Raw genomic sequence first — 12048 nt, forward strand, 5'->3', positions numbered from 1 at the left:
CCCAAAAAGAAAAGGAGTACGAGTGGCACCTTAGAGACTAACCAATTTATCTGAGCATAAGCTTTGTGAGCTACAGCTCACTTCGTTGGATGCATGCAGTGGAAAATACAGTGGGGAGATTTATATACCCAGAGAACATGTAACAATGGGTGTTCATAAATCGGTTAGTCTCTCAAGTGCCACAAGTTCTCCTTTTCTTTTTAAAGGAGACTTGGGGACAGATAATACCCAAAGATCAAATAAGGAATCTCCACAAGTTGCAGAATTCAGAAACGTTCCCCCTTCAGACAGAGTTAGTTTGAAGAGAGGAACCGAATTAATCTGCTAAATAAGCCATTTTTTTTTAAAAAGAGCCGTATTACGTTTTAAAGGATCAATAACAAGACGAGGTTTAGGCCCGAGGATTCTGGGTGTAGGAGACACACCGTTAAACACATCTCAGGTTTTGTTTCCATTCAAAGAATTCACTGCGTTCCAATTATGTATCGGCTTGAAGCTCTATTTCACCAGCAGGACCAGCTCCTGGCTAACTTCAGGCTGGAGTTTCCAGTTCCTTGCAGTTCCAAACACACTTCCTCGAAAGAAAGAAAGAAAGACAGACTTCCCTCATGCTAAACACGCGCCCGACTTCAGTGGTTTTTGCCTGAGCAAGGACTGGAGGATGAGGCAAAGGTAATTGCCAATAAACTAGCTCACCTGAGCATGGCTTCTCATTTCTGTTTGTTTGTTTGTTCCCAAGTATTATCCATTCTCCTTTCTGCCATCCCCAGGCCGCGCTTTGCGATAGGGCATCCGTTCCTGGCCTTTGTAAGTAACAATCCTACTTGTGCAGAAATGGGGGTAGGTAGGCGGATGGCCCGCGTGTGCTGACATGAAACATACAACATCTGGACCCTCATTAGATCCATAATGAACAGCTCGGAGCTCGCCCCATGGCACCGACCCATTGGGTCGCAGTGTTACCTAGCGTAAGAGGAGCCCTTTCATGCTAACCCGAGAGTATGTAACTAAGAAAAAATTGTAAATACTTGTGTGCAAAATGTATATGAATTATTTATTTGTGAACCCCGAGGACGTATTTGTGTAAGTGATTCTTGTAAGTCTGTATTCCCGGGTTCTCCTGTCTGGACTTTGCAAGGAAAAGAAGCGAAGGAGAATTCGGCTTTAAAGAGATCAGAAAAGAAAAACAAAACAAAACTCTGGCTCGCTCTCTCTCTCTTTTTTTTAAATGTGGAAATAAACTTCTTTACAAACAAGCAGATCCAGTCATTCGCGGCCTTTTTTATGCTGTTTACTCTGGCTGATCAAAGAAGCCGAAGGGAAGGGGGTGGGGGGAAGTTTCCACGATTCTCACCCACGAGCAAACGTATTTTGGCCACTCAAAGAGGGGGCCTGATTCTGCTGGGTTGTAACTCCACCCGCTCAAGAGAAGTCACTGCTGATTTACACGCGTGTCTCAGAGAAAGGAGACTCAGCCCTGACTGCCAGGGAGTCACTCCTGATTTCTACCCCTGGGAGAGGGGAATCAGGCCCTCTGACTCCAGAGCCACTCCCGATTTCGACTCCAGCAGGATCAGCCCCAGAGGAAACCCAAGCAGCGCCACAGTGCTGGCATGTGGGGAGCAGAGCCGGCAGCCCCCGCGATCCCTGGCAGCCCCCTTGTCCCGGCCCCTCGCACCTTGCGGGGTGGTGGGTGGAGGAGCCCTGGCGCAGGGCTAGCCGCGGTCCTGGTGAATTATTAACGCTAATCTTAAGTGTGTAATTGCCTAAGTGCTTTAAATGATCGCTTTGGAAAATGGATTGTTTCCACCCTTTAAAAGTGTCGCTCATCTGGCTGCAGCCAGCTAGCCCAGCAGCTGGTCACCGGGACAGGCTGGGAGCGGCTACCCGTCCCGGGGACCCGACAGATGGGCTGCGAGGCTTAGCCCTGGGCCGCCCCCCCGGCCAACCTGTGGGCCAGGCTCCTTGCACAACTCCCGTCTGAGCGCACGCTGCCCTTCCCGTGCAGGGGGGGGGGACGGGACCCTAGACTGCAGCAGGTCCTAGCTCCCCGGCCATCCCCTCCCCCAACCCAGCTCTGCAAACTTCTCAGCACAGAGCCCAGGCCAAGTCTAGCGCCCATCACCTGCCATCCCCACCACTAACCACCCCAATGGCCCCCGGCTGCAGCGTGGTGGGCCCCACGCCTTCCCCCGGCCGCTAGCACCGCGCCCCGGGGGGCGCCGTGATGGGACCCTACCTCGGGCAGGGCGAACTGCTGCTGATCAAAAACAACTAGCCCCTGACCAGCCCCTGCAGCAGGAGTGATTTCTACAGCGAGGGACGCTGGGAAAGGGGGGGACCCGGCTAGGCCACGGATCTCCATGTAAATGGCAACAATGGAGAGATCTCGGGGAGGATGGGGTGGTGGAAAAAGCCTTCGAAGAAATAACACCCAGAATCTCCCAGGCCTAAGGAACGCCAGATCCAGAGCTGACCCTGTTTCTATTTATTTTGTTTTGTATTCTTCCTGACAGTATGTCGGCATTGTTATAATTTTGCAAAATGCACAGCAACTAATTAAGTCAAGCAGCCCCCTTGCCTTTGTGGAGGGTGCTGTTTCTTTGCATCTGAATGGTGGGGTTTGGTAAATCCGCGGCTCTGGATGGGAGGGATTGTCCCCAGCTCAGGGTTAATGAAGTGGGAAAGGAGTCTCTCAGAGCAGCATGCAAACAAAACCCCCCATGCAACAAACCCAGCCCAAAATCCTACATGGATTGACTTAAACCCAGGGGATAAGTGCTTTAAATTAATCTCATTGAATAAGAATGAGGCCAAACAACACTCTTTAAAATCATATTAAAAATCTATCAAAGGACAACTTGCACTGGGTGTGCTTTTCATTTTGTGAGAGTGAAGGCAGAGAAAATACAGCAACCTTTCTTACATTTACCCAGTAGGAATGTAAATCAAAGACATTCTCTAATATTTAATTGTCCTTGTACCTTTTAGCAGATTGCATCTCTTACACTAATGAAGTACAACGCTTCCCTACAAGTTTAGAATGGCAATATTTAAAATTGTTTTGCTAATTCACACCTGGAAGAAGCTGGAAACCTCCATGGTAAAGTGGATTTTAACCAGCCTATTAAAATATTAACTAGCACAGTGTTTGTGCTAAAATTACTGCAGTAGGAGAAACCAAGGCTACAGTCTAAAAGAAATATCAAGCTTAGGGAATAGGAACTGACCAAACTAGAACTTTCTAGAACTAGAAACCAAACTTTCTTCTGGTAAAGAAAGCGGAGAGGTGTTGAAGGTTAGAGCTGTTTCCTTAAGGGAGTTTTAATAGTCACAGTAAAAGAAACAGTTTATTTTTTAAAATCACAATTTAGTGAAAATACCACACTGAGTATATGCCCTTTATAATAATGAAGTATATTTCCCATGTAAATAGCACCTTCTGTAAGAGGATCCCAAAGTGCTTTGAAACCATTAAAATATTTAACCTCACGCTACCCTTCTGAGGTAGGGTATTATCATCATTTTACAAATGGGGAAACTGAGGCATTGGGCGGGGGAAGAGATTGCCCAAAGAAATCATAGAGCAAGTTTGTGTCAGAGGTGGACACAGAATTCAGCTGCATCAAGTCTTAGTTCTGTGCTTTAGCCACAACACTATCTTTCCCCAGTATACTGAAAATTGGAATGCACTGGTCCTCAGGACAGGGCCTGCTTTATTACTAGCTGTTTGTACAACATCTTGCCAAGTGCAGCTGCAATCCTGGGCTCTACTCTAAAGCAAAGAATAAAATCCCTGGAGAATTCTTAGTGGAATTAAACCTGCTGCAATGGCTTTAAAACAAAACAAAAAAACTTTTGAAATCAAATGCTGGATGAGATGTATCAGTCATGTGAAAGAAACCAGCTACAAGACTACAACTGTTCTAGTCCAAGGATTATTTTTCCCCCAAGGGTCAAGATTTTCCTTGACAAACATTTCATTAATCTGTTGCTTTCTGTTCACAGTCTGGGTTCTGAAACATCAACAAATTAGTACAATTGCCAGGCCCACTATAAAATGCAATCTAGGTTTCCAAGCACAGAAAGGATCTTTTGTCCAACTTTGTGGTCGATCTTCATTCTTTGCTATTTCGGTTTTAAGGGAGCTGTCTGCAGGAGGAATGGATGACAAGGGGGGCTAACCCCAGCTCCCATTTAGAACATGGTAAATCTGAAGCAACTCCATGAAAGTCAGTAAGATTACTCTGCATCCCAACCAGTCTATGTGAGATCAGAGTCTGGCCTACTGTTTATACTGTATAAGCAGTGATTCACTTAAGAACATATACATGCCTGTGGATCGCTAGTCTGTTCCTTTCTCAATGCAGGGACTGTCAATGATCCTTTCTAACCATTGACTTCAGGTGTGAACAGGTGCAACCATTGTGCCAAATGCTGCAACAAGGTCACAGCCTGAGTGGTCAGGCAGCAGAGTGGGGTTTTCTGCAGAGGCTGAAGGAATACCCCCCTCCCCTCCATTCCAGACCACAGATCAGCAGAATCATCACGCTGCAGCGGCTCTCCATCAAAGGTATTTATAAGGCACCTATTACCCTAGCATCTAAGCACTGAACAAATTATGCTGAAGCACGAGTCCTGAACAAATGGTGTTTCTCTCTCTGCTCCCCTGGGTTACAGAGGAATGAGAATTTGGATGGGCAGGGAAGTTTTGCTGTTTTGTTTTTGATTACAGGCATCGGCCCCGGGGAAAGGTTTTATAGCAAAGGTGTGTCTTCAACTTAGATCTGAACACGCTCAGCCTGATCTTCTGGAAAGGAAGCCCCAAGTGGAGCCCTACCACCAACAGCACCTCCCCCTGCTGGCATCTGAGAGGTGAAATCTGGGGCATTTCAAATACCTGCGCAGCGTAGCTATCTTGGAGGGTCTCAGATGCAGTCTCTGCAGGAACCAGTCCCCAGCCCAAAGATACATTAGGAGCAGAACCTTGAATTCTCTTCTGAAGCGAATGGGGAGTCAGTGGAGATCAACCTACAGGATGATGCACCAACTTCAGCTTTCTTGGGATGGTTCCACTTAGCCTCTGGGAGAGCAAGAATTGCTCGTCTGCCCCAACTGTGCAGCACAATTGTACCAGTCCCACCCAGGCAGGGCCCTTTCTGACCTTGAAAAGAGAGTAGGATCTGGCCCCTTACTTGGCCCTACGCCAGACACAGACAAAGATATGGTCACTGCCCCATGGATCTTACAATCTAAATAAACATGAGTCCAAAGATGTAAGCGAGAAGGTGCAGGAGCGTTTTTTGGAATGAGAATTCCAGGCTCCATCCACACACCAGGAATAGAATTCCTTGATTGTAAGGGTATATATGAATAGAAATCTGAAGTGCAGCATATCAGAACAGGTGGGATTAACTGAAAATTAAAAACAAAAGGCGTTATCACTTTTAAAACCAAACTCTGCTCTGAAATCAAACGAAAAGTCAATGGGACAATAAAGGCGCCCTTTAAAATTTAAATATACAGACAAATATACAGTAGAATTATGCTGAGGTTTTCACACAACCGAGATAGAATCTCTATACCAAGAGCAACACTCAATATTTATATTGTATGATTTATATTAAATGTGGTTTAAATTTAGCTAAAGCTGCTACATCTTCCCTCCTGTATTATCTGGGCAGTAAAGTGATAAACTGGATCAGAATACAGATTCTGGGACAGACAATGCCATCAGTTCAGCTGCATAGGTGTAACTGAGAGCAGAATTTAGCTACAGATAAACCCACCCATAAATCCAGAGGTTTGCAGAAGGGACCTCAACATCATGATCAGATGTTTGACTTTTCTTTAACTATACATCTATTTCCTTTACCATTTTTCCTGATGATCTCCCCCACCTTCCTTCCCAGAATCACTCAGCATTAATCCGCAGCTCTCAACTAAAAGATGGTGCGGCTCACAGAGAAAAGTATACAGGTAAAAAAGCTTAATGGCTCACTGTTTCATCAAGCCCTTGACATGCCCCAATAACACAGAGAGCGAAGAGATTTCCTAATGTCTGACTGACATGTGTTGTCTGGTCTTTAGTATTATAAATTCACCAATAGTCTCTATTAATTCTCATATGACAATCAGCTTGGAGAAGGTCATATTTTTCCCACCCTTCATGCATAGGATCAATTCTCCCCAAACTTACATTTTCTGCATCACATGATGAGTCATTTTCAGCCTCAGGTTGTTTTTTAAACTGATTTCCCATCCCCTTCCCCTCCCACAAATATCAGGAGGGTGGTTTCTTTATTTAATTTTAGTCTAATAAATGCTGATTACCCTCCTACTCTCTGCCCTTCACTTTTTCCACATCCTTCTTTCTCAAAAACTACTGCTGTCAAACCAGGAAGTCGCTGTTCAGTGATCGCCCGGGAGAAGGGAAGAATTGTTCTGATTCTCAAGAGTTACACTCACTTGACAAAATACACACTTTTGGACTGATTGCTCCCCTTCTGCAACACGAGACCCAACTCACTGTTACTCCGCATCGTGTGTCATCACTTATCTCAGTGCCAAGTGGATACCATGCTGATTCGGGCAAATTTTAAGCCCACTTTGCACTGCTCTGAATTCGGTTTCATATACGTTCTTATCCCACCCTCCTTGCTGTTCTATCTGAGCCCCTTACGGTCGTGCATTAGGCGACATGACTAACATCTGTCATGTGTAGTTTGTTCTCTCTCTCTCATCCTCTCCCCAGGGGAGAATGGTGTGTGCAGTGGAGCGCACTGTTTTGGTAGGGTTTGTGTTTTGGTTGGGGTTTATTTTGTTTTTTAGCATGTGTGTTTGCTCTGTCCTTTCCTTAGAGAAGGCAGACTGACGCCGTGAGCCTTGCACTCAAAGCGGAAGGTGGTGACGTTTGTGAAGGTCCGTAGTTCCAGTGGGAAACTCATTCTACAATCTCAGACCAGGCCTTGAGAAAGCACCATCTCCTGCACAGAATGACGACCCAACAGAATCCTGGCCCGACTGACGTCACGGGGAGTTTTGCTATTGCCTTCAAAGGGGCTAGGATTTCGTACCAAGTGCAAGGCAATCATGAACGGGCCCAATCACAGCCTCTCTCAGATCACACCACAAAGAACTCCCAGGAGTCCCCTCCCTCCGGGGTTCTGATGAGGAATAAAATAAATAAAGGAAGGAAGAAATTCCAGCTGTTGGGTCTTTCCACTTCAAAGGCAAACAGGGGAACACAAGGAGACAAATCAATTAGCCTACAATATGCTCCTGAAAAGGAGAAGAAAATAAATAAATAAGCTTGACCGATGCCAGGAACAGCTAAAGTCAATGTGCTTTTCAGAATGAGCAACAAAGTGCGCTACAAAATTATGGTATCATTAAGTGTTAGAAATGCTCCTCTCAGACTTTTCTGTGCTGAGAAGCAAGACATTACATGTGGCTAAATCCTGAAGGATTCAGGGACAAATCTTACCTATAAATTTTGCCCAAGACAGGAATCGGGAATAGAGCATTTGGTCCTTTGTCTATTGACATACAATCTTGTTCCTAAGTGATTGGGAGTTTTGCCATTCACTTCAATGCCATTGAGATCTGGCCCAAATGCCACAGTTTGTTCAGGTCAGACTAAGGCTTGCATACTAGCTAACCTTAGAATAAGCAACTAAGGTAGTAATGCCCACTGCACTACTTCAGCTTTCTCTATTAAAAAAAATTAAACAATTGGTTCCTATAGACCTTTTAATCATCATAATCGCCCCAATGAACTCCGCTCCTATCTTAACCCATTTTATGGTCACTTTATATTTCGGTGGTTGCACATTTCCCCCTACACTTCATGTGACTGCTCCAAATTTTCTTTACAAAAACAATGGTCATGGCTTAACACTGCAAAACTTAGAAACTTTGTGCATCTTCATGAAGCTGCGTTTATTTGCAATGGAGCAATCTTGACTGAGAACAGGACATGTTTGATTTCAGCCTCATTCAGGTCTTCTGGAGGCTCAGCTCTCTGAGGGTTTAGCCTTTTAAAAATTCTCTATTAAATTCTGGTGCACCTCAGTTTGCGTTGCATGTCCCTTTGCCTTCTGCCCCATGCATTCTCCAGAACTAGTTTCTGCAGCAAAGGGCTGGAAACTCCCAGTTCAGCTCAGCATTTTCTGGTTGCCAGGTTTTCCATGTTTTTTCTTTCTCTTGACCTTGGATACACCAGAGTCCATCCCACTAGAGTATTCAGATCGCAAGATTTCAGCCAGGCGGCGTTTGCCTTGGGTTTTCCTGCGAAGGTCAGGCCTGAAAAGAAGAGAGCAAAGAGAAGGGGTTTACATTTCTTTCCTTTTGAAATCCAGTTTGGTGGGTTACTTATTCTACAGCTGTGCAAGTGACATTTGCGCATTAGCAGCTTCCTCTCCTTGATGCCTGTTTTGAAATTCTGTCTCATGCAGAATTAGATATTGTTGTGACAGGTTTTTCATAAAAGTGGCAAAATATCATGCCATTTTTAAAAGGGAGCCTTTGTTCTGAACAAATGCTCTGGCGGGGTGGTGTGTGTGTGTGCTGACGGCTGATGAAGTGTGTGACACAGCAGTTTTCAAATAAAAAAACCCCCAGCCTTAAGACACTGAGCAATGAAAACATTTTATAACAGAACTAAACCCTGTGCTAAAAAACAAATACCGCAACCCAAGACAATTATTTCTGCCAGTAGCCTGCAAACAACACATACAACTTGTCGACTTTTGTGGCAGATACGGCAATTGCCTACAATAGCCTAGAAAAACCTTCTTGAACTAAGTTTAAGTATCTTTGGAGTCCACTGTATGAGATACAAAGGTTCTGTATTACTGTGGGCCTGGCTGACCAAAGGACCATACTGAACAATGCAGCAGACAAGAATGGTCTTTTGGGGTAATACGTATGAAGTGGGTTTCCTGAGAAATATCTAGGGGGAGGTGAATACAAATTCCTCGCCTCCTCTCCAGGTATGCAAAACCCCAGCCTTTTGAAGCTATGCCCTGAGGAAGGGACCATATGGATTATCTATTCCTGGAATAGGAAGATCAAGTTGTATAAGGGAAAAGTATGCATGAGTGTGCTTGTTCTGAGCTATCGCTGTTATGAACTTGTAAACACAAGGGTTTGAAGGATTGACTCCTATCAGAGCACCCACAGGAGTTGGCAGGCAGGGTGATCTCGAGTTTATTAGCATGTGAATAGGCTCTTTTATTCTTTTAGTACGTTTTCTCTTTGATTCTTCCACCTTAAGAATACATGTGCTTGCTGTGTGGTAACTTATACATGAGGGCAATTATGGCCTCTGAAGAGAGAGCCACCAACGCTGGCCTGTTTAGGCACTCTGGCTTGCGGGCAAATAACACAGTGTAGGTACGGAATTGTGCAGCCTGGAAAAACCCCAGTCAGGAAGAAGAGAGATGCAGGTCTCCCCCCAAGAGAGGTGATGGCTGATGAGCCAGACCTCTGAGGGGGAAGACAGGTACAGTTGCCTGGAACTGTGACAGCTTCCGCACCAGAGTCTGTTGCAAAGACAACTGTATTCTGACTGGCGGCTACATTCCAAAATGGATCTTCCAGTGGTTCTATAGGAGAGGTGGGCAAACTACGGCCTGCGGGACCGTCCTGCCCGGCCCCTGAGCTCCTGGTCCAGGAGGCTAGCCCCCGGCCCCTTCCCCCGCAGCCATGCCAATGCACAGGCAGCGGGGCTGCGAGCTCCTGCCGCTCTGAGAGGCATGGTGAGGGGGCGGCGCGCGCGCGGCGGTGAAAACAGTTGGGTGGGTTGGGGATCCTGGGGGGCAGGCAGAGGACAGGGGGAGGTTGGATGGGGTGGAGGTTCTGGAGTGGTCACGGGTTGGGGAACGGGGGGGGTTGGATAGGGGGTGGGATGGGGGGCGGTTTGGGGTGGGGGGTGCCAGGAGGGGGCAGTCAGGGGACAAGGAGCAAGGGGGGTTGGATGGGTCGGGGGTTCTGAGGGGGACAGTCAGGGGGCGGGAAGTGGGAGGGGGCGAATAGCGGGAGGGGGTCAGGCTGTTTGGCGGGCACAGCCTTCCCTACCCAGCCCTCGGGCCAAAAAGTTTGCCCACCCCTGTTCTATAGGCTCTGCCACAAGGTCCTGGTCTGTGACTTTGGGAAAGTCACCTCCCCTCTTGGGGCTTCTGTTTACCCTCCCAGCCTTTAGGCTGTCTTGTCTGTTTAGAGTGTAAGTTCTTCAGTGCAGGAGCCATCACTCACTATGTATCTTCACAGTGCCCAGCACAGTGGAGCCCCAGCTGTGGTAGGTGCCTGTAGGTGCTATAGTGATATAAGTAATAAATGGCAATAATGGATTTCAAAGCCCATTGCAAAGCAGATAAGAATGTATCTGCTCCTCTACATGAGGTGATGGTAGACAACAAAAGCCCTGAGCGTGCTCCAGCAGCGATATTCATTTATATACACGGTATGCATTAGACTAGAGCCTTAGAAACCACAGGCTTTTGGTCTTGCATTTTGTGTTATATTGTCTACCAAGTGCCAGGTCATTTAGCAGAGGGGGAAACTGAGGCACAGAGGTGAAATGACCCACCCAAAGTCACATAATGAGTTGGGGAACAGCCAGGAATAGAACCTAGGAGTCTTGACACGCAGTCACCTACTTTTATTTAGGTAGTAATTTTAGTCACCATTTACTTATTTAGGTGAGTTTCTCAACATATGATGAAGTTTCAGACGGACACTTTCATTGCGTCTTCAAGCACTTACGACAGTAATTTGAGGGTTACTGGGCAACAAATAAGTTTACTTAACAACACAGAACTATTTGCTGCTGAGAACAAGTAATCTATCAGTAGCTGCCAGGCTGAATTTCAGCTCAGCAGGGAGGTTGTACACCACTTTATTATCAATCAGGTGAAATCACTGCCCAATTAGTAAATCAATACCCCCTGCTACAGTGATCAGCTGTAGAGGGAGAGGCAGGGAATGGGGATGCAGAAGAGGAAAGGCTGCTTCCTGTAACCAGTGCCACAAATCGATGGAGCTGTGCTGTGGAACCTACACTAATCATGGCTGACTTAGCTCTCGTCCCCAAACGCCCCCACTCTACTTGTGCTACATTGATGACATCTTCATCATCTGGACCCATGGAAAAGAAGCCCTTGAGGAATTCCACCATGATTTCAACAATTTCCATCCCACCATCAACCTCAGACTAGACCAATCCACACAAGCGGTCCATTTCCTGGACACTAATGTACTAATAAGCAATGGTCACATAAACACCACCCTATACTGAGCGCTATACTTCCCTACATTCCTCCAGCTTCCATCCAGGACACACCACACGATGATCCATTGTCTACAGCCAAGCTCTAAGATACAACCGCATTTGCTTCAATCCCTCAGACAGAGACAAACTCCTACAAGATCTCTATCAAGCATTCTTAAAACTACAATACCCACCTGCTGAAGTGAAAAAACAGATTGACAGAGCCAGAAGAGTACCCAGAAGTCACCTACATATTGAATCTATTTCCCCATGTTAAGTATCCTCACACCTTCTTGTCAACTGTCGAAATGGGCCATCTTGATGATCACTACAAAAGTCTTTTTTTCTCCTGCTGATAATAGCTCATCTTAATTAATTAGCTTCTTACTCCACCTTTTCATGTTCTCTTTATGTATGTATATATCTATCTTCTTACTATATGTTCCATTCTATGCAGCCGATGAAGGGGGCTGTAGCCCACGAAAGCTTATGCTCTAATAAATTGGTTAGACTCTAAGGTGCCACAAGTCCTCCTGTTCTTCTTGCGGATACAGACTAACACGGCTGCTCCTCTGAAACCTAAGACAAATATAGCATTGCTGTTGGTGTCGGGACCCTATTGAAACAAGAGGTGAAAGAGTCCTAGGCAGTAGTAATAATCTATAGCAATAGTAAATTTGGTAGGTCAGGATCACTGGGCCAGATTCTGATCTCAGTTACACCAGAGTAAAATCCGGAAACTCCACTGACTTCTGAGTTACTGTAGATCTCTAGGG

The 12048-nt window shown here is 45.9% G+C and overlaps 1 protein-coding gene across 2 annotated transcripts in view; it reads right to left on the reverse strand.

Moving 5' to 3' along the window:
• Positions 1–7738: 7738 nt before the first annotated feature.
• The window catches only part of DDX31 (DEAD-box helicase 31), a 69151-nt gene continuing 64841 nt past the window's right edge, over positions 7739–12048 (reverse strand). For both annotated transcript variants that reach the window (XM_007061036.4, XM_027823520.3), the window contains one exon: positions 7739–8304. In XM_007061036.4, the coding sequence (XP_007061098.2) occupies positions 8157–8304 (148 nt within the window). In that variant the 3' untranslated portion in view covers positions 7739–8156. The remainder of the gene's footprint in view (positions 8305–12048) is intronic.

This window comes from Chelonia mydas, chromosome 16 (assembly GCF_015237465.2).
Source record: "Chelonia mydas isolate rCheMyd1 chromosome 16, rCheMyd1.pri.v2, whole genome shotgun sequence".
Lineage (NCBI taxonomy): Eukaryota > Metazoa > Chordata > Testudines > Cheloniidae > Chelonia > Chelonia mydas.